The 20719-nt window shown below is 54.0% G+C and overlaps 5 protein-coding genes across 5 annotated transcripts; 2 read left to right on the forward strand and 3 right to left on the reverse strand.

The window, feature by feature from the left end:
• Nucleotides 1–327: 327 nt before the first annotated feature.
• On the reverse strand, nucleotides 328–2655 carry HRG_06609 (DDE superfamily endonuclease domain-containing protein; the record flags this gene model as incomplete). Its single annotated transcript, XM_044865080.1, has 6 exons — nucleotides 328–354; nucleotides 404–604; nucleotides 727–743; nucleotides 797–1056; nucleotides 1937–2346; nucleotides 2404–2655. 6 exons carry the CDS (start codon nucleotides 2653–2655, stop codon nucleotides 328–330), a joined length of 1167 nt encoding a protein of 388 aa, XP_044720020.1.
• A 5377-nt stretch (nucleotides 2656–8032) lies between these two features.
• Nucleotides 8033–9277, forward strand: HRG_06610 (NAD(P)H-binding domain-containing protein; the record flags this gene model as incomplete). Its single annotated transcript, XM_044865081.1, has 3 exons — nucleotides 8033–8123; nucleotides 8196–8387; nucleotides 8451–9277. 3 exons carry the CDS (start codon nucleotides 8033–8035, stop codon nucleotides 9275–9277), a joined length of 1110 nt encoding a protein of 369 aa, XP_044720021.1.
• A 721-nt stretch (nucleotides 9278–9998) lies between these two features.
• HRG_06611 (hsp70 protein) lies at nucleotides 9999–12252 on the forward strand (the record flags this gene model as incomplete). The annotated part of the gene is made up of 5 exons (XM_044865082.1): nucleotides 9999–10041; nucleotides 10188–10365; nucleotides 10466–10631; nucleotides 10727–11631; nucleotides 11700–12252. The coding sequence occupies 5 exons, from the start codon at nucleotides 9999–10001 to the stop codon at nucleotides 12250–12252; spliced, it is 1845 nt and encodes a 614-aa protein (XP_044720022.1).
• A 1226-nt stretch (nucleotides 12253–13478) lies between these two features.
• Nucleotides 13479–15042, reverse strand: HRG_06612 (FAD binding domain-containing protein; the record flags this gene model as incomplete). Its single annotated transcript, XM_044865083.1, has 4 exons — nucleotides 13479–13529; nucleotides 13584–14195; nucleotides 14277–14855; nucleotides 14935–15042. The coding sequence occupies 4 exons, from the start codon at nucleotides 15040–15042 to the stop codon at nucleotides 13479–13481; spliced, it is 1350 nt and encodes a 449-aa protein (XP_044720023.1).
• Nucleotides 15043–16323: 1281 nt separating this feature from the next.
• Nucleotides 16324–20439, reverse strand: HRG_06613 (ankyrin repeats (3 copies) domain-containing protein; the record flags this gene model as incomplete). The annotated part of the gene is made up of 13 exons (XM_044865084.1): nucleotides 16324–17120; nucleotides 17664–18137; nucleotides 18186–18339; nucleotides 18403–18538; nucleotides 18602–18889; nucleotides 19028–19156; nucleotides 19215–19259; nucleotides 19322–19452; nucleotides 19499–19778; nucleotides 19850–19870; nucleotides 19918–19979; nucleotides 20027–20273; nucleotides 20324–20439. The coding sequence occupies 13 exons, from the start codon at nucleotides 20437–20439 to the stop codon at nucleotides 16324–16326; spliced, it is 2880 nt and encodes a 959-aa protein (XP_044720024.1).
• Between the last annotated feature and the right edge of the window lie 280 nt (nucleotides 20440–20719).

The following is a 20719-nucleotide window of genomic DNA, read 5'->3' on the forward strand; positions in this document are numbered from 1 at the left end:
CATCAGAACCCAAAATGGCGCGGACTTTGGAGACGTCTCTACAATGTCCGCGTGAATTTCTGGATGCCGCAATGCCTTGGATCGTGAGATCGGCCAATTCCCAGTGACCCTCCAGCCGGACAATATATTCTTTGCCGTCATTCCAACCTCGCGCGCTTTAGCATATGCCCGTATAAAATTGACCTTATGAACAGGCGCAGAATCGGTCAAACAGGTCAATTTCTGAAGTTCTTTCCGGTAAGCTGCCTTGGGCATTGAATACACCGTTATCTAACGGCTGGAGGCCATGAGAGCAGTGGGCAGGAAGGTAACAGCAATAAACGTTGTTCAAAAGCATGTGGCCATCCATGCATCCTGGTCCCGGTTAACGGTAATTCCTACAGAGGTGGATAAAGAAACGCACCGTTGCATGACTTCCATGTCCATCTAATATGATCAGTCTAGCATCTGAGGCATCGGCTGGTCGCGTCTGGGGCAAATAGACCCTCTCAAGCCACTCAATAGCGATATGGTTGTCCGTCCATCCGTTGGGCGACGTTATGTAATGCCAGTCGGCTATTTTGCCGAATTCCGTCAAGAACCACTGTTTCTGAAGTTCTTTGCCCTTAAAGATAATGCCAGGGTAAGGACACGGCCGTCCGCGGTGATAGCTTCAATAAATGAGGTCCAGTTGCGGGACTGTGGCCCTTTCAGAAGGGCCTTCCGTTTTGGGTCTGCACTCCCAACCACAAGACTATCCAAACCTGGCAAAAGAGTCTGGTTAGTAAAAGTAATGAAAGACAAGCCAAATACTCACCAAAGCCAGACATAATACCGCCTTCGTCAACATTCACGGTATTTTCTGGTTTAATCCATCCATACTCCTTTTCCCTGATATCGAAGAACCAGTGAACCGCACGAGGCGTAAAAGCATTAAATCGGTTAGCTTCCTGACGTCTCCCACGCTTGTTCTTGATGTCCGGATGGCGATTGATGAATTTAGAGACCCAGTTGCGCCCCACTGTCCGCTCGTTGTTCAGTTGCTTCATAAGAGCCTCCACACATGCGCGGATCTGACTGTGGGAGGGAGCATAGCCGAGAGACTCTTGGCGGAGGATCCAAGAAACCAAGCGAGCTTCCTGAGACTTACTCAAGAGTTGACGAGGCTGGATCTGATCAGCCAGGGCTACCTGGCCTTTGAGTCTGTCGGAAATAGACTGCTGAGGTATGTCATACTTTTGGGCGGCGCGGTACTGCGACAAGCCGTTTTTGTGACATCAATTATCGCATTAGCTATAATATCCTCCGTATAAATACCCGAGGCCGCTTTAAGGTTATTTTGGTCATGTGGTGGAGGAATAACGAGAAGAATCATCGTCAGGAGGCGGAAGGAGATTAGGGGTTGGATGGTAATTTCGCGTGCAAGGTACGCACAGGCCACAGACCCTGTACAAACATTCAACCATCGAAAAGTAGAATTCAATCAATCCTCTATCTACTCCAAGTGACGGCTTGTGAATATCTTCAAAGCTGGCTGGAATCGGTGTAAGTGAAATTGATGGGTTTTGGTGGGGATATTTCCTAATGCGCTACCGAAAGGTGGGTGTTACCGAAAGGGGGGTGGGGCATGGTAATAGTCATCGGTTGAGGCCGCGGTTGAGCTGACGCCACCATCTGTGCTCCCCAGGCCGCAAATATATCGGCTTCGCTGGTAAAGAGGCTTTGTTTATGGCAGCCGTCCGTTATTCTCTCGGAAATATCGTTTTGGGCCTGACTTTGCAGTTGAGCAACATGCTTCTGAGGCAGAAGGATTGTCCGGTTCTCCAAACGAAGGTTCCACAGTTTATACCAAAGAAGTCGAATCATTAGAAAGGCCAGCCCGATCGGCCCAGGGCGCATCTTCTCGAGTGCCAAATCTTCCCGTGTTTCGTAATTTGCGCTTTCTGCTTCTTCTAACACATCGTCTCGCGTGCCGATGATTGACGAGATACCATCCTCGTTACCGTTTAAGATCAGCGACCAGTTACGCAGTAAAGCCCGCAGGCCCATAACGTCCATGAGAACATGTGGCCAGCAGAGCGCAACGACTGTCGCGTCGTTGAATGAGGTGATATGAAGTGAAATTTGTGGTGCGTCTCGTTCAATAACTTCCTCGATTGTAATGGGCAGATTCTGGGAGCCGGCTAACGGTCGTAGATCCGAGCCAATCTTCTGTACGGATAGCGAGCCGCCGTCGGACAACTTGGGGAGCCGGGCTCCTAACGGATGCGTCTCGATGTTATCGTCAATCACGTCACGAGTGAAGGCGATGGCAGGCCGCTCGGATGAAAAGGATCTCGGGACGTGGATCTCGAGGTTTCCGTCGTCCTGACTAAAAATTAGTCTTGCTACACTGCAAGTACGTTTCGAAGGGCTGTCCATCACCTTGAGCCTGAGTCGGCCACCTAGCTTTCTCCAGTCCCCCTTGTTCAGTAACCTCGACAAAGAGTCTGCGAGTCTTTGAGCGTCGAGGATATCATTGAAACGAAATAGGTACGACATGTGAAGTTTGCGGTAACTGTCGGCGCCGTCTAATAGGTGAATGGGATACACATCGTCCTTGGAGCCACCGGACTGCGATTCGTCCTTGGATACATCGGACAGCGTTGACAATGGGTCCATTTTACCGCGAGCCATCTTGTAATATGAAATGACACTCGTTGTAGCTGTATACAGATTTATTTGGGAGGATCTTGATAGGTGTTACTGTGAAGATGGAAAAATACCGCTCCACCAGGAAATTTAGGGGCGCTACAAACCGTATTATAAGTCCATTCTCTGCTCTGACAAATGCCGCTTCGTTATTCCGTCGAGGAGGTTTCGCCCGGTTATGTAGATCCATATATCGACCATTTATCCTTGACGCCTTACTTGTCACCAATTGCCGACGTTGGCTACCGTCAAACGGCGAGAACCTGCTCGGCCAAGTCCACAGTTGCATCACAAATGCAGATTATAAGAGTCTTCCCTGCCGGCACACCCCCTTGTGTCGATGGACACACGCCTGCCCCTTGGCTCGGCCCAGGCAGCCAGGCTGTGCCTGGGGCTGTGCCTGGATGGGCGACTATCCCTAATTATGGAGACCTTGCATTGAGATAGAGTCTGTTGATTGCGCTGCCCTTCCTGGAAGAAAGGGTCCGCGGGTGTGACCATGTATATACATGATGTGCGGCCGGAAACAGATATCCGGAACCATGTGTGGCATCTGGTATGTCTCACATGGTGACTGCAGTATTCGGTGCCTCCGGAAGCATCCCTAATGCCCTCGTCTGCTTTCGTCACTGAGAGGCGCACCCTACGGCGTTGAGCCCACCGGTAATTCCTGCACATTGATCTTGTTGCGCACGCTGGTCCGTGACAGCAGCTTAGAGTTACACATTCAGTTGGGTGGGACAACCGTAGCGCATACTCCGAAGAACGGGCTTAGAAGCCGCAAACGACGACGGCTGCTGGCGATCCGTCTCACTTCGACTCTCACTCAACACTTTTCCCGAGTATTGAGCGCCCTATTCCCAGCAGTTAAAGTCCCGACTGGGCGTGGGTCTTTAACATATGCGTCAGCGTCTGTCTAAGGGCTTAGGCTGTTAATCATTAGACTCGTTTGTGTAGTGTCACCCTCTCTCCGTGCCTGGGCTGTTATCTCCCATGCATCTACGTCGTACGAACTTTTGTCTGTTTCCGGAAACTCTGCCAACTGCGGAGAATTAGTCCTTCGAAATAGCAGGTTCATTTTCGAATTGCTAAGGCTTCGGGATGATTAGTTAGCGGTAATCTAACCAAATGCGCCGAGTCCGTGGAGCGGACTGCTAGGTATTTTCTACTTTGCTTACAGTAGGATTCTAAAAGCCAATATTGGACTACTTGAATGCATCTAAACGAGGTTTACCGTTATTACTGCTCTATAATAACCAGTAAAACCGGAAGAAAGTATACATAAAGTAAAGTGTGCCAGACAGCGTCTACTAATTCCTTGTATATTTTTGAGTCAATTTGTTTGATCTACCCACTCCGCACCAACGATCAAATTCCAGTCCGAAATTTGTTTTCCTGGCTTGGTCGAGAACGAGAGCCTATATAGCGCCCACACGTCCTCCGAGAGACGCGCGCCAACCGGCAGCCCATCGATAGAAACTAATTATTGACATGGAGTCATGGACACATTACGCCGCCTTATAGGAATGCCGAGGCGATTGCCGCCCCCTGCCTTCCCAGAAGACGATGTTTACCCAGTACATTTGCAGGATGAGAATTTTCGTCACATCGTTATGGTTTCGACAATGCGGTTTAATGACGTCCTTGACCCGGAGAAGCTACATTACGCTCTATCGCAGCTGTTAAACATTGGGGATTGGAGAAAGCTGGGGGGACGTCTGAGACTCAAGGTAAATGGAGGCTGGGGTCTTTTTCGCCTTACGTATACCCGCTTACCCAGGGTGCCCAGGAAGATGGGAAACTAGATATCCACGTCCCGAGACGATTCTCGGAGAAGCGACCTGCCATTACATTTACGCATAACTCTTTAACTAAAATGCTCGTTGAAGAGCATCCCTTAGCGAGCCAACTGCCGATTCCTACAAACGGCCCATCTATACAGCCGAATCCATACAATCTAATAAACTTGGGAGTGCGACCAGATACACCTAAAACAGTCGAGGAAATGGTCAACCGGGATATACCCCAACTTTCGCTACACGTTACTTCATTCCAGGATGCAACGCTTGTCGGAATCTCCTGGCCTCACTCCGTGATGGACAGCTTAGGCTACCAGGCCTTGTTGCGTGCTTGGTCGCTCGTGCTAGCAGGTCGGGAAAGCGAAGTTCCGCCGCTCCTCGGTGCTCGGCAAGATGTACTTCTGGAAGCGGAAAATCGGAAGGGGCCCAGGGAACCCTTACTGCTCGAACAGAAGCGCCTTCGGGGTTTCAGAGCGGCCTTGTTTATTATCCGCTTTCTGTGGAGCATGCTTTGGAACCCTGCGCCAGAGGTTAAGACGCTTTTCCTCCCTAAGGGGGTACTTTCACGGCTATGTAATCGATTGTCAAACGAAACATCAGTAGATACTCGAAAGACGTTGGGGGAACCTTTCGTTAGCGAAGAAATCGCCCTGCTGGCATGGATCACAAGGTTGACTTCATCGTTGAAACCTAACTCCAAACCAGTCACAATTCTGAATTTTTTCAACGCAAGGACCCGACTCTCGCCATTGTTCAATCAAGGGGGCGTATACGTTCAGAACATGGTTTGCCATTCATTCGCGTTCCTTTCCTCTCGTGTCGCAAGAGGCCCTCTGCAACTGTTCGCCCTAGAGCACCAACGCCACGTTCAGGAGCAAACCACAGAACAGCAATGCTTAAGCTTCCTAAGAGCCTATCGTCAAGCCTATCGAAGCGGCGGAACTTTTAAACCTTTGTTTGGAGAGCCAGATGCTCATATACTTGGGTTCAACAGTTTATCGGCGGCCGACCTTGTTCGCACAATCGACTTTAGCGGTGCAGTTACAAAACAAGGCGATATGGCGGAATCGAGAAATCCTTTAGGCACTATGGTATGTTACTACTATCATATCTTTAATAATCGGTTGGGGTGCGGCCCAGAGTGTATATATATACTTGGCCAGGACTATGGGGAAAACCTTTGGATGATTGGAGCTCTACCTGCAAAAGTATGGCGGAAGGTAGAGGAAGACTTGAATCAGATGTAACCCTTTGTTGAATGGTGATGAGGCACTTTCAAGTCTACGACTGTCGACTGTCTTGTTTTCCCCGTGTTGTCAGTTCTTCAACAATTGTCAGTTAAAACTGACAGCAGGGCTCCTAATACATTTCGCGCATCTACCGCAGGTCTGCGGCTTCTGGCATGATAAGTCCTTGTAGCCGGTTTCTCGACAGTTATAGCACTGCATTGGTCCCTTGCGCGGCTCGAAGACATTTGTGTGTACGCCGATTGCCCACCCAAGTCAAAGTACTGGCCATCTAGAGTCTCTTCGCGCCAGTCTCCTTTGTGACGTAGACAACCATGGACCCGTACGCTTTTCCTACATCTCTGTTGCTCAGCCATGATATCTTAGCAATGGTGACGGTGGTATCCATGTCAAGTGCCTCAGGTGCATCCGGCAAGACGTTGCCTTCTCCTCCCAGGACTGCTGTGCGGTTGGGATTGTCGACATTGCCTCGATTCGAGATCTAAAAAAAAGCATTTTTCATAGGCATCCCGAGACCGATGCAATGCGCAAAGGGCACACCACCCACACAAGATCGACAGCCCTGGTTAGGCGAAAGGAAAACGAGGATTTTGACGGGCGAATCGGAAGCGGGGCTTTCGGGGGGTATTGGATGTCGGGCTCTGCCCTATGTCTGTGAAGAAGTATTGAAAGGGGGGGTTGAAGAGCTCACGACCACGGAGAGCCCGCAAAAGCCAACCAGCACGGTCCCAATAATAGGAACTATCCAGTGCACCCTGCACTCGACCGTCCAGACAAAGAGAAACAGGCCGGCGGGTACAAACGGACTGACCCATCTCATAAGCGGCAAACGGTGCTCAGGCAGGGGCTTATCCACGCCATCGTCCTTCATATAGGCTGCCTGGACCCGCGCGTTTAAAGCGCCAAAGAGGAGGACGCCGACGACCAAGGCGGCACCCAAGCCGAGGCAGACAAGCCCAGATGTGTAAGTAGAAAACCCGTACGGGCCCTCCAAGGCCGGGTAAACGAGGTGAATAGGATATACAGGAGCCCGAAGACTGGGGCCTCATAAAGGGAGATGACAAGAAGGACCGGGGACCGGCATAGGAGCATGACGGGCCGGACGAGCGCCTGAATGAGGAGGCGGCGTGCGGGCAAATGTCGTGCTAGTTTTGACACCAGGCGCGGCTTGCCCGTAGAGATACGCAGGCGTGCCGTCTTTCGCTCTGGAAGAATGGCAGGGTGGGTTTCCCGCATGACGACCACGGTGGCGACGGCGGCTGCATCGATGATGATGGCCAGTGCCCAGAAAGTCGGAGTCGCCGGCCGGCAACAGCCCGAGGCCGGCGCTCCTCCGCGGCCCAGAGACAGCTCTGCGCCGAGACAAGCGCCAGCTCTCGTGCAGTCTCTGCCGACGCCGCAAGTGCTCCCACTGTCCCGTCCTTAATGGGAGGCCTGCGCCGCTGCTTCCATGAATCCCAGGCTCCGATGCGACATGCGACCGCCAGCAGCCGTGTTCTGGCTACTTGTCGCGCGGGCTGGCGTGCACCTACCCGGACGGTTATGCCGGCTTGGCAATGCCTCTTCCGAGCGCGGCGACTGCTCCCATGCCCACCATGCACGACCGTCTTGCTCGGCTTGAACATAATATATATACCCTGGCTTGACTGTTCCGCGTTGTGGCCCGAGGCCCTCGTTTTGACAGTGAACCAGTCCCTCCCACCATGACATGGGTATTCGTCCATTCCGTATTCATACTTGGCAGCGCTTCCATCCCTACTACCCAGTTGGCGTAGATGAGCCTATTCACCGGCTGGCAACTCTCTCGTGATCGATCCATGGCCTGGGCAGGGGTCCCTCGCCTTGGTCCGGGGTTTGGAATGGCCATGACCCCGGGTTCTCCCTGGCTCCGACGTCTGGAACCCATGGAACCGATAATACCGAGATGCAGGTCTGAGGAGACTGTGGTGCAGGGTGCAGATGCGCGCGGGTGGAAAAATGATGTTCTTGAACCTGATGGTGTTGGTGGTTTGTTTATGCAGCGGCATAATTAGACGCTGTACATGACTTGGAGTTAAGTGACCCGTTACGTTTCTACCGCATCTACGGATACCTATCCGTACTTCGTACATTGGAACGCTGATGATGTCAGCGTGATTGGCAAGCCATGTGGATTGATAATCGACTGACGGCGCTTCCCCGCCTCGGATGGTCGTCGAGGCCGTGGATACAAAACCGTGCTTCGTTCAACCTTGCCATCTCTGACGAGCAGTTCCGGAGCCTGTTTGAGCGACGGCCAACGCACGGAGACACGAAAAGGACTCGACAGCAGACAGCATGGCCGTCAAAATATTCCTGCAAGTACTCCCGTTGTCTACACTGAGCCGAGCTGATCCTGACGACTTGCCTGACAGGACCGGTGCTACGGGTATGACGTCCCAGTCGAACCGCTAGGCCCAGCTCTCCCTCCCTCGGCTGACGGCGACGTGTTTGTCAAAAGGGTACATTGGAGGGACCGCCCTCGATTGCATCGTCAAGGCACATCCCGAGCACGAGTACACGCTGCTGGTCCGCGACGAGCAGCGCGCAGCGCCTATCAAAGCCAAGTATCCCAACGTCAAGTTTGCCTACGGACGGCTCGAGGATGCGACCGTGCTGGAAAAGGCGGCGGCCGAAGCCGACGTCGTTGTCCGTACGTGCCCCCGAGCTTCGGCAACTAACAAAGTCCCTTGACGCTGACGTCGGCCCAAACCAGACACGGCCGACTCCTCGGACAATCTTGCCGGGGCCGTGGCCATTGCCAAGGGTCTCAAGGACGGCCATAGTGCCGACAGACCTGGCTACTGGATCCATACATCCGGGACGGCGATTCTGACGTGGTACGACACCGAGCAGCAGCGCCAAGGTGATGCCCCGCTGCCGGAGCAAAAGTATCGCGACGTCGACGACATTGATCGCATCGTCGACCTGCCCGACACAGCCCCCCACCGCAATATCGACAAGGTGGTACTGGCCGCCAACTCGGACGCCGTCCGCATCGCCGTCGTCTGCCCTCCCACCATCTACGGACCGGGCACGGGCGCCGTCAACACGCGCAGCATCCAGGTTCCGGACCTGGTCAAGGCCACTCTGAGCAAGGGTTTTGCGCCCATCGTCGGCGAGGGCAAGACGGAGTGGGACCACGTCCATGTGCAGGATCTGGGCGACCTGTTTGTCAAGCTGGTCGAGGCATCGCAAGATGCGTCCCGGCGCGAGAATCCCGATGTCTTCGGCCCGCGCGCCTACTTTTTCGCCGAGAACGGGACGCACTCGTGGGCCGACGTGGCGCACTGGATCGCCGAGGCGGCAAGTCGGCAGGGCTATCTGCCCGAGGGCTTGACCAAATTCGTGTCAGTAAAGGAGATACAGCTGATGCCAGAGGGCAACCCGACGTGGGGATTGAACTCAAAGGGCGTGTCGCAGAGGGCAGCAAAATATCTCGGCTGGCAGCCCAAGGGGGCGCCGCTCAAAGACATGATTAGTGAGCTGGTGGCCCAGGAGGCAAAGGATTCGGGCTTGACGCCGAAGGAGAAGAAGGGCTGAGGCCGAGTGGGTGGCATGACGTTTTCCTGCGAGTGCGCCGTATATCCGCATCTAGCCCATTTTTCAACGAGTCGAAAGAAGCGGTGTGCTGCTGCACAGGCCCATGGAATGTCACGACGGATCGCATGTAATTGAGTTTCGCGCGAGAATGCAAAGAGGGCCATTGCCAGAGGCTCACGTCGCGAATTCTCGAGAGCAGCTCTCCTCTCCTGCTCCGACCTCGTGTCAGGCCGATGCTCGCAGCTTTTCCAAGCATCCCGAGCACTGAAAGAAGGCGCTGAAACACGGCGCTGATAGCGGGCACTGATAGGTTGCCGGGCCGATGCGGGTCCGTGTCCGTGCTTAGGTAACGCCGCCCGGACCTGAAATGTCAGGCCGCACAGGTTGTCCGAAGCCGGCTTAGCGCCATTCAGGGATCTCCCAGCGGTCCCCTCTTCCGCCCCCCTCCACCCCCAGGCTAGCCAAGCGACAGCAAGGTATCCTAAGCACCTTAGTGAGTGAGAGCGGGAAAAAAAAGTTCACAGGCGGCCCCGAAAAAATCACAAAATTTTTGGTCCGGCTGGGAGAATTTCTACACCTCCAACCAAACCCCACGTCCCATTTCCCGCCTTTTCCCTCACATCCTTCCTCCTCTCTCCCCCCCTCTCTCTGCCATCACCCTCGCCCGCCATCGACATCGAATTCCTGCTTTTTTTTTTTTCCTGTTTAGACACTCTTCACAATGGCGGACGAAGTCTACGATGGTGCCATTGGCATCGATCTGGGTACGTTGATCTTGACCGACAGACGGGTGTGGCGGCGAGAAAAAACCATCACCGTCCTCGCACCCGCCTTTACTTGCATCCTCCTTGTTTGGCCCTGGCCCTTGAGGCGGCTGTATCAGGGACTGACCTGATTTTCGCACCTCCAGGCACCACCTACTCGTGCGTTGCCACCTACGAGGGTACCAATGTCGAAATCATTGCCAACGAGCAGGGTTCCTTTACCACCCCTTCTTTCGTCTCCTTTACCGACAAGGAGCGTCTGATCGGTGAGGCGGCCAAGAACAATGCTGCCATGAACCCCCGGAACACCGTCTTCGACGCCAAGTGAGCTGCCCTTCTTCCTGTCTTCTCTGCTCGAGGGCCATCTCAGCTCCGGGCATATGCCTCGCATTTCTATTCGATGCTGACCATCTCGGCTCTCCAGGCGTCTGATCGGCCGTCGCTTCGATGACCCCACCGTCAAGAAGGACATCGAGTCCTGGCCCTTCAAGGTCAATGACGACGGCGGCCAGCCCAGGATTGAGGTCGACTACCTCGGCGAGAAGAAGACTTTCTCCGCCCAGGAAATCTCGTCCATGGTCCTCCTCAAGGTACATCGCATCAATTTGTGCCCACCTCATACCGCTCTACGCTGGGCTCCATCCCCGCCAGCAATGACCTGTCTCTGACTCTGTCTCGCCCACAGATGAAGGAGATTGCCGAGACCAAGCTCGGCAAGAAGGTCGAAAAGGCCGTCATCACCGTCCCCGCCTACTTCAATGACAACCAGCGCCAGGCCACCAAGGATGCCGGTGCCATTGCCGGCCTCAACGTCTTGCGTATCATCAACGAGCCTACCGCCGCTGCCATTGCCTACGGTCTCGGCTCCGGCAAGTCCGAGAAGGAGCGCAACGTGCTCATCTACGATCTTGGTGGCGGCACCTTTGATGTTTCGCTCCTCAACATCCAGGGCGGTGTCTTCACCGTCAAGGCCACCGCCGGTGACACCCACCTGGGTGGTCAGGACTTCGACACGAACCTCCTCGAACACTGCAAGAAGGAGTTTGGCCGCAAGGCCAAGAAGGACCTTAGCGGGGACCCGCGCGCCCTGCGCCGACTCCGGACTGCTTGCGAGCGCGCCAAGCGTACCCTGTCGAGCGGTGCCCAGGCCACCATTGAGATCGACTCGCTCTTCGACGGCGAGGACTTCACCATGACCATCACCCGTGCCCGTTTCGAGGAGCTCAACGCCAAGGCCTTCTCCGGCACCCTCGAGCCCGTTGCCCAGGTGCTCAAGGACTCGGGCATGCAGAAGAAGGCCGTCGACGAGATCGTCCTCGTCGGCGGCTCCACCCGTATCCCCCGCATCCAGAAGCTGCTGTCTGATTTCTTCGACGGCAAGAAGCTCGAGAAGAGCATCAACCCCGACGAGGCCGTCGCCTACGGTGCCGCCGTCCAGGCCGGCATCCTCTCGGGCAAGGCCACCTCGGCCGAGACCTCCGATCTGCTTCTGCTCGACGTTGTTCCTCTCAGCTTGGGCGTCGCAATGGAAGGTAACGTGTTTGCTCCTGTCGTACAGCGTGGCAACTCTGTACCGACTCTGAAGAAAAGGTGAAGCATTTCGTTTTTTTCAGCATATCGTCGGTCATCGCTAGCAGCTGCTGACTAATCCCATATAGGACCTTCACCACGGTTGCCGACAACCAGCAGACTGTGCAGTTCCCTGTCTACCAGGGCGAGCGTGTCAACTGCGAGGACAACACGTCCCTGGGTGAATTCACCCTGGCTCCCATCCCCCCCATGAGGGCCGGCGAGGCCGTCCTCGAGTGTGTCTTCGAGGTCGATGTCAATGGCATCCTCAAGGTGACGGCCACGGAGAAGACGTCTGGCCGCAGTGCCAACATCACCATCTCCAACTCGGTCGGCAAGCTGTCGACGGACGAGATCGAGAAGATGATCAGCGAGGCCGAGAAGTTCAAGTCCAACGACGAGGCCTTTAGCAAGAAGTTTGAGGCTAAGCAGCAGCTCGAGTCTTACATTGGTCGCGTCGAGGAGATTGTCTCGGACCCGACGCTGTCGCTGAAGCTGAAGCGCGGCCAGAAGGAGAAGATTGAGAGCACCATCAGCGACGCCATGGCCGCCCTCGAGCTCAGCGACAGCACCGCCGAGGACCTGAGGAAGCAGGAGCTTGCCCTGAAGCGCCTGGTCACCAAGGCCATGTCTTCCCGATAAACGAATGGCGAAGCTGGTGACCGGGGGGTGTGATGATGTATGAGAGTGCGATGCTCTTGGAGCTCAGAATACCCCACCTCGTGCGCCTCGGGAAAAGGAAACAGGGAAAACAGAGGGAGGGGATCTGGGGAAGACCAGCAGGCCGAGGCGGTTTCCTATTTTTGCAGTGGTGTTAAATTTCTTTTGTTCGGATCTGCAGTCATTTGTGCATCCGAGGTGACGAGAGACATACAAAAAGGTGTACATTTCCCTGCTCTTTCGAGTCTTGACTCTTGGGAGGCTTGATGATGCACGTGGAGGCCGCATTGCGTGGCACGAGGGCCGGAACGTGCGAGGAAGAAAAAGTTTTAAAAGAAGACTGAAGAAGCATAGACTCGATAGAAGGGAAATGACGGCCATGTGGTATCACGATGATGAATGGTTGGTGATGAAGCTTCTGCCGTGGCCTATTCATCCTAGCGCTGTCCTGGTTCACACGTCGGCGTCACCGAGCGGCGGTCACCGAGCGACGGTCACCGAGCGATGGTCACCGAGCAATAGTCACCGGGCGGCGACGTCCAGGCGTCATCGAGCGGCGACGTCCTGGCCCGGCCGCGCGTCCTGGGCGGCCCGTACCTGCGGCGGGCGAGGCTGCTGTGGGTCCCCGGCGGCGGCCGTGGTAGGCGTCCCGGCGGCGACAGGGTGCACCCTATGCTTCCGCTTTTATGAAGGTAGTCGTCACCTGGCTGCCAATCAAGTACAACTTGATGCTTGTCAAGCTTGACGCTCCCCGCTAGATTTCCTGGCTCATAGCCAGGATCCCAAGGCCGTGGAGAAAGGTAGCCTTTACACCGCCGACGTAAGACATAAGGTCGCCCTAACTCGATATCTTGCTATAGAACCAATGATGTAAAGATACCACCTTTATCTTAGGCATCCATAACGCTCGGTTCTAACTTTGTTTTGCTTACCAGATAGAGAGAGAGGAAGTGGAATGGGCAGGCGTACTCACTTGCGCGATAGGCGATGGCGCATCTGGGAGCCGATATATTCATGTCACCTGTCATTTTCGGGAGCTTTACAATCGTCGCCTAATAGCATCAGAGGATGGTGGTGACCGCTTCCGTCACTGGTTGGCGCACTCTACGGTCTCGAGCCTACGAATAATTCCTGCACATTACATATTGGTCGGTGACACACGTTAGTCGGTGACAACAACCCATCTTGCAGCCTCTATAATTTAGAATTTAAGCCTCTCTGTAATGCTGGGTAAAGTCATACTCGATACTGCTTACTTTCTATATGAGTTGTCAGCTGTTGCAACCTGGGGCATCATGAGGGTGACAACAAACCAGCAGGAACGTCTTTGTTTTCTCCCTGTCACCGTCCATCGACTTCAGCAAAGCCAAAAAGGGGTCGAACTCGGGTGTGGACTCGGCGTCCGACTTGCGAATACGATTCATGTTCTTCCTGGATCGCCGGTCGACAAAGTCCAAAAACTTTTGCCGGCGAATGTTGGCATAGGCATCCAGAATGTCCTCGTCGGCCTTGCCCTCGTAGTACCCGATGAGGCAGTCTGCTAATCCGCCCACGTCTAGAACGGCAGCCATGCAACCGTATCCGCCGAACGGGTTACAGACGTGCGCCGCATCGCCGGCTAGGAATATACGGCCGACCCTCATCTTGGTGACGCAGCGGTTGTGGATGCTGAACTGGTCCGTTTGCGTGACCCTGTACTGGCTTGGGTCAGGGTGGCCGGGCAGCATCTTCTTAAAAGCCACTTCGCGCCGGCGGACGTATTCCTCTTTGGAGAGATTTGTTGCTGAGTCGCCGTACGTCACGCGCCAGAGGGGGCCGTCATCGCCCTGGGCTTTACCTCGTTTTGCAACCAGGCCCCAAAACTCGGGATCAATCATATAGTTGCCACCCTCCCAGCCGTGGTCCTCAAAGCCTTTGTAAAATACCTGGATGAAGATCAGTCCACATACACATGCCTTGGTATCCTCCTTGCGGCTCTGGTGTATCCGTTGGAAAGAGACACGCACATTTTGGACCAGGAGATGACTCTCAAAGGTCTCACCTGGCCAGTCTCTTTGAAACAGGCACTGCCGTACGGTGCTCTTGCCTCCATCGCAGCCAACGATGTAATCGGCTTCGAATGTGACCGTCTTTGTCTCTTCTTTCGAACTGACGTCTTCAGTGGTAGCCCAAGCCTTTCCCTGGTCTTGGTGAATGTCAATCACTTTGTGGTTGAACAAGACAGTAATGTAGTTGTGATACTTCTCCTGGCAGTGGCGTAGTAGGATGCCCAGGATTTGGTTCAGTGACAATACCGTCATGCGGTCTGGGTCGTCGGCGACGGCCGATAAATCGATGCCTGCAACTCTGTCGCCCGTACGGACACTCCGCCAACAAATGTACGGAAAGTGTGTGATGCTTGCAGATCGAATGTCGTCCAGGATGCCGGCCCTGCGAAAGATGCGCGTCGCAGGGACGCCGTATTGAGTGGCGCGCAGTCTTTCGTCGACTCGATCCCACGCCTCCAAGACAGTGGACGGGATGCCACGTCGAGCTAGAAGCACAGCAAGCAGCAGTCCGGCGGGACCAGCACCGACGATCAGGACCTAAGACGACGTCGATGTCAGATGGAGACCGATATCTGGCGAACGTCTACATGGGTTGAGAGATAGGCCTGTCAAATACCTTTTCGAACGGCCTGGCACCCTGCCTCTGCTCGGTATGACCTCGATGCAGACCAATGCTAGCATTTACTGTGCCATTGGCAAAAGAGGCATCTGTAGGTTGAGCCATGTCGCTCCTCGTCACGCCTGGCCAACAGGGCAACTCCCTAGGGGAGGCAAAACATGTAAAGCTGGAAACCACACAGGAGCCCATACACGTAGGAGGGTGTAGGATGTCGCTGTTTTATACATCATAATGCGGACCGTATTGGTAATTATACTTGAACTGTTGGCTTCCCCTCTCGTAGCAGCCACTTCGTACTCACCTACGATACATCATCTTTTCCATCACATAACGAATGAGATCCAGGTCACGTCCAGCTGTGACCGTATGACTAGTAGCCAGCTTACCTTCCCTAAATGCTCCAAGATTACTTGCATTAGTCTGGTAACATAGCGTGCCAGAGCTCACCCGTATCACCGTCCAACGTCCAACAAGTCTGTCCCTTACAACCACCAGGATTGCAAAGGTCGTACAGATACAAGCTCCCCCAACGTGATTTTTACTGGCCATATCAGACCCACAGCCATTTTCTAGTAGATTATATGATTAATTACCTATTTCCCGTCGTTGCCCCCTCACTGTCGAGCCCACCAACAGCGGCTGCACGTCGCCCGATTCGGTGGGTTAAACAGCGCTTTTAATCGTTAATCGGCATGTGCGGCTCGTCGCTCGCCGAGCAATACAAGTGCTGGAGAAGCCGTCCTTGGTCAGCACGGCTTTGGGACGCACCGGGAAGAGCGTGGCTATCACGCTTGCCATGGTATCTGGACTTCGCCTGACGCCTTGGACGGTCCTGAAATTGAGAAACTGATACGGCACTCGAGAAGCAGGCGTCTCGGGCATCCAATGAAAATACTTCGCGATTTCACAAGGTAGAGAAACAAGGTCTCAAGTATAACGCACCACAGGGGCAGTCGGGCAGAGCATAACTCGCTCTCATGGGCTCACTGGCTAGCTTAGCTTCTCTATCTAAAAGCAATCACGAGACGCGTAAGGGTCTGCTTCTCTCTTCAGCTCTGGGTTTGAAAGCCCGGAAACGAATTGCTGGATGAAGCTGGTCAAGTGATGCTCCTCTAGTACGTCTCATATTGATACCTCTCTTACCGGGCCGGCCGTGGTTGGTTTTACTGGCTGACGCTTGGTTTCTAAGGCCTTGGTTACGTTCGTCTCATACAAGGCTTCGACTACCTTCTATAAATGCTGGCTCTGCTTAGCCGCTCCAGTGCACCAGAACCTGCCGGTGCTCCCCACGTTGTCTATTCTTCTATCAGGCAGCAAGAGGTTTTCCGACTTGCCAACCATCTATGCTATCTCGTCAAGTATCGGATGCGGTGTTACCTCGTCTACCTAGGCGAGCAGCTTGGCCACGGCTCCGTTTCCTTTTGGGGCTGCCACGTGAAAAAACTTTACCTCGCTTGCGTCCCTCAGGTCCAGGACACTCTGGGCCGCCCAATGCAGCGGCTTTAACCCCTTTGCGTCCTTGGCCTCCTTGTCGGCACCCGCGTCGATGAGTAGCCTCGCTATAGCCTCATGGTCTCGCCTGGAAGCCCAGTGCAGTGGCGTCTGCCCGTCTGCGTCCTTGGCCTCCTTGTCGGCACCCGCGTCGATGAGTAGCTGAACTATAGCCCTATGGCCTTCACGGGCCGCCCATAGCAGCGGCGTCCACCCTTTTACGTCCTTAGCCTCCTTATCGGTGCCCGCTTCGACGAGCAGCTGAGCCGTGGCCCTGTGGCCTTTTCGGGTTGCCACCTGCAGCGGCGTTAACCCGTTTGCGTCCTTGGCCTCCTTGTCGGCGCCCGCGTCGAGGAGCAACCTCGTTATAGCCTCATGGCCTCGCCGGGAAGCCCAGTGTAGTGGCGTCCGCCTAAGATTCTTTATCCAATTGTACCCGCCCTTGGCCTCCCTATTGGCACCCGCGTCGATGAGTAGCCTCACCGCGGCCTCCTGGCCATTCCGGGCCGCCCACTGCAGCGGCGTTAGCCCGATTGTGTCCTTGAGGCCCTTGCGGTCATTCGCGCGGGCGGTTTGCCGAAACATAACCTCATGCCTTCGCTGTAGAATCGTCAATTTTCTTACTTCCTTGGCCTCCTTGTCGGCACCCGCGTCGATGAGCAGCCTCGCTATATCCTCGTGGCCGAACCTCGCTGCAGAACACAGTAGCTCCCCACTGATTGCATCTCTTGAACCAACGTGGCCTCTTTTCCTGAGTAGGAGCTTAGTTATCTCGTGCTGGCCTTTGCAAACGGCATAAGACAGCGGTGTCCCTCCAATTTCATCCTGGTAGCTCACCCGGGCCCCTGCCTTTACCAGCAGCTTAACGACCGCCGTGTTTCCACTCCAAACGGCGTACGATAATGGTGTTCGTTTGTGTATGTCGTTGGAGTCGATTTCGGTTTTTTTCCTGAGCCGTGGCTTGAAGCTCCTCGGGCCAATGTATCGGGGTTCTATCAACAATTTGACAACGTCATCGAAGCCGTTTTCTGCAGCCCAAGATAATGCTGATCGCCGGTGTTCACAATCCTGAGAGTTCACGTCGAACTCTTTCCTCTTAAGCAAAAGTTTCACTATTTCTCTTAGTCCAAAGTAGGATGCAATCATGAGCGTGGTGAATCCCTGGGGAAATTTCGTGTTCGTAATTGTCCAATAGACTCTGAACCAAATCATGCAGCGCTTTGAGCTTGCATTACAGATTCTCAGTATCGATTGTGTCATCGCGTCGTCGTCTCGCATCGATTTCTGCACCTTTCGGAGGTGAGCGGCCCAATGCTTGGCGGAGTAGTCAAGGAAAATATGATCCCTGACATACTGGGCCAGTTTTACGTCCCCAGAAAGAGGATGCATCTTAAATTCTGCGAAGAGGAGATGCCAGATGCAGATGTTGGCAAGGATGCGATGAGATGTCCGCGGCCGAAGTGCGTGTTTCCAATTAAGTCTTGTCTGGATATGAGAATTCATCGTGTCATCCAGAACCAAGAATTCCTTTGCGCTGTGGTGGAGCAAGTAGATCTTTGAGTCCACGATTGTTATAAAGAGCCCGCAGGTGTCTCGTAAGATCTCGCGGAAACGGGCTTCGCTTTTGAGATCAAAGTCGTCATAAGACCGATGATTTTCTTGCAAAGTTATCGCCAGGTTCATCTCAGCCACGGCTAGTGGCCGAGCTGCTGCCACGACTATATGCAGGATTCTCTTTGCTCTTTCGGGGTCGTGACTCTTGGAGAGGATCCTGTCGTATGCCTCGTCCACATTTTGAGGGAGATGAGTAGTGGCATCGATTATTCTATTTTTGTCGATATCGCCGTCCTTCTCGATCAAGTCCAAGATAAGGTATACCCATAGATATGTCCTGTTAGGAACACTTGTGAGCTTTGTCAATAAGAGATGGTTCTCGTCATCTGTCAATTTCAGCGACGCTCCGATATCCTGGACTTTGGATCTGATGAAGATGTCGATCTCTTGGGAAATCTTTGCCGCCTCTTCATCGCTTTCACCGCTTAAATGAATCACCGGCAATCCTTGGATCATCAAGGGTTGAAATCCACGGCGAATCTCACCATAGGGTCGACTTGTAAGGAGTAGCTTCAGATTAAAGGCACTTCCTCTTCTTCCGGGCCCATAGAGAAGTTGCAATGCTCTGTAGAGCTGAGATCTTCCTTTCGCTTCGCACTCATCGATTGCGTCGAACAGACAAACGATTTCGCCAGCGTTCGGATCTTCCGCAGCGTTGAGAAGGGCATCCCAAAGGTCACCAAATGAGCTGGTTAGCCTTTCACCCGCGACTTCGAGCTGTTTCAGGATCGCATCGGATAGCAGCTCGTGTTTCTGGTGGAAAAGTTGGTGCAGTATGCAGCTGAGGGCGCTGACTATACTTCGCTGGTCCTCAAAGTCGTCTTTGAAGAAGAAGTAACACACGGTCCTGGACGTTGTAGGAAGAATATAATCAACCAGGTATTTTGCCAAAACCGACTTCCCGCACCCGGGATCTGCGGAAACCCAAAGCATTCTTGATGACTGGCTCTCTTGCCAATCCAGAAAGAGTTTGTGGAACACGAACCAGTTACATGTCCCTGGGACACGGGCATCGTTCCGGTCTTTTCGCTCTCGAAATGGTGATGTGTGAAGGCGCTTCAGAATCGCTACTTCCTTGTCCCACCGGGCCCAGTCTTTCTGGGTCTTCCCAGTTCTGCGATGGGGGAATGATGAATCTTAGGTCAACATTAGCATGCGCATTAACTCGTTGCATATGGTCAAGGCTCGCTTGTAGACGTGGTAAGGACTCCAAGATCCTATGGGGAACTGCCTTAGCTAACCCTTTGCTCGCAATATCTTCCGTGCATCACTGGCGAACCCCAACAAACGGGTGGACACTCTCTTGAAGGCATCATCCTCCGGTCCCGCGTACTTGCTCAGCATTGCGTGTCTAACGTCCAACCCAATCCGACGTGGGCCTTGAAGGCAAGCCGAGTGCCGCTCGACAAGCTTGCCAAGGTTAGCACTGGAACCTTGGTCCGAAACGCAAGCTTACAATTCCCTTGTTATCACTGCCTAAGCATTTGATGAACTCGGGCGGTAGTTTCCTTATGACTGTGGTAAAGTCTGTCGGCTGGGTTTCGTAAAAACAGACCATGGGAAATTTGAACTCTTTGTCCTCGACCATCTCGCAGAACCGCTGGACAATTTCGTCGAGTTCTCCTCGTCCCCCGGCGTCATTTCCCAGATACTTGACCAACTCGGAGGATGAATCACCGCGCATATGTATCGCAACGACGACCCGTAGCTGGGTGGCAGTAAAAAAGGACTCGTGACTGCCTTGGAAAGGCGTGCCTAGAAACGCGACACCAGCGGTCGATCTGAGGATGCCCTGATACTCACGAACCTCCCGCGCCCGGTGAAGTGCCTTTAAAAATTAGCACTGCGCGATATGGTCCCCGAAAAGATGCAAACCTTGACCAGCAACAGACCACCAAAGCAGGATGCGATGAATATGGCGGGCGATTACCGCTGTCCTATTTCCCACGTTAGGTCATGCCATGCGAGAATCGAGGTGTGTCACCTTGAATCTGCAGATATGCAACCTATCTAGTAGTGCATCGGCATGACCTAATAGAAGGTCGGTCGCGGGGTTATCGTCGAAGTTGGCGTTCCAGTCGTACGTGAAGATGCGAGCATTGGGGATGACAGATGGCAACATGTTCTGGTCTTGCAGCCAGTGGACATGGCCCGAAGTTGGGTCACCGTCGTCCTTCCATGCCACCCAAGTTCCCGGCGATTGAGTGTCCAAGCCGTGAATGGCGATGATGCTGCTCCCAATCAGATGTGTTTGGCAAAACTGGTATGTGGATTAACCGACTCCAAGTCTGTTTTGATCGAGCCATCGCTCTGGTCGGGGTATACTTGGTTCAGACCGAATTTTCGGGGTTCCGTGTTCCGGGGCAATCCGGCCTTGTCTCCGCTGCTTGCCGTCATTTCCGATTACGATGCCCGGAGCAGAGTGTCATATAGTTGACGCGAGGACGGAGAGTGCGGGGGAGGCAATTCATCGGTGGATGAGAAGAATCCGAGGGACAACGCATACTAAGGCACCTAGATATACCCTGTGGCCGGGGTGCCCTCAGGGGCCAACCTACCACACAGCCCAGCCTGTCGCGCTAGGGCGCCCCTTTCGAGCTCGAAGATGCAGAATTTACGCCTAATCTTCCGGCTAAGCCACGAGCCGGGCCGCGAGACTGACTGGGAGGGGCTGACT

This window comes from Hirsutella rhossiliensis (assembly GCF_020360975.1).
Source record: "Hirsutella rhossiliensis strain HR02 chromosome Unknown scaffold00006, whole genome shotgun sequence".
NCBI classification, from domain to species: Eukaryota; Fungi; Ascomycota; class Sordariomycetes; order Hypocreales; family Ophiocordycipitaceae; genus Hirsutella; species Hirsutella rhossiliensis.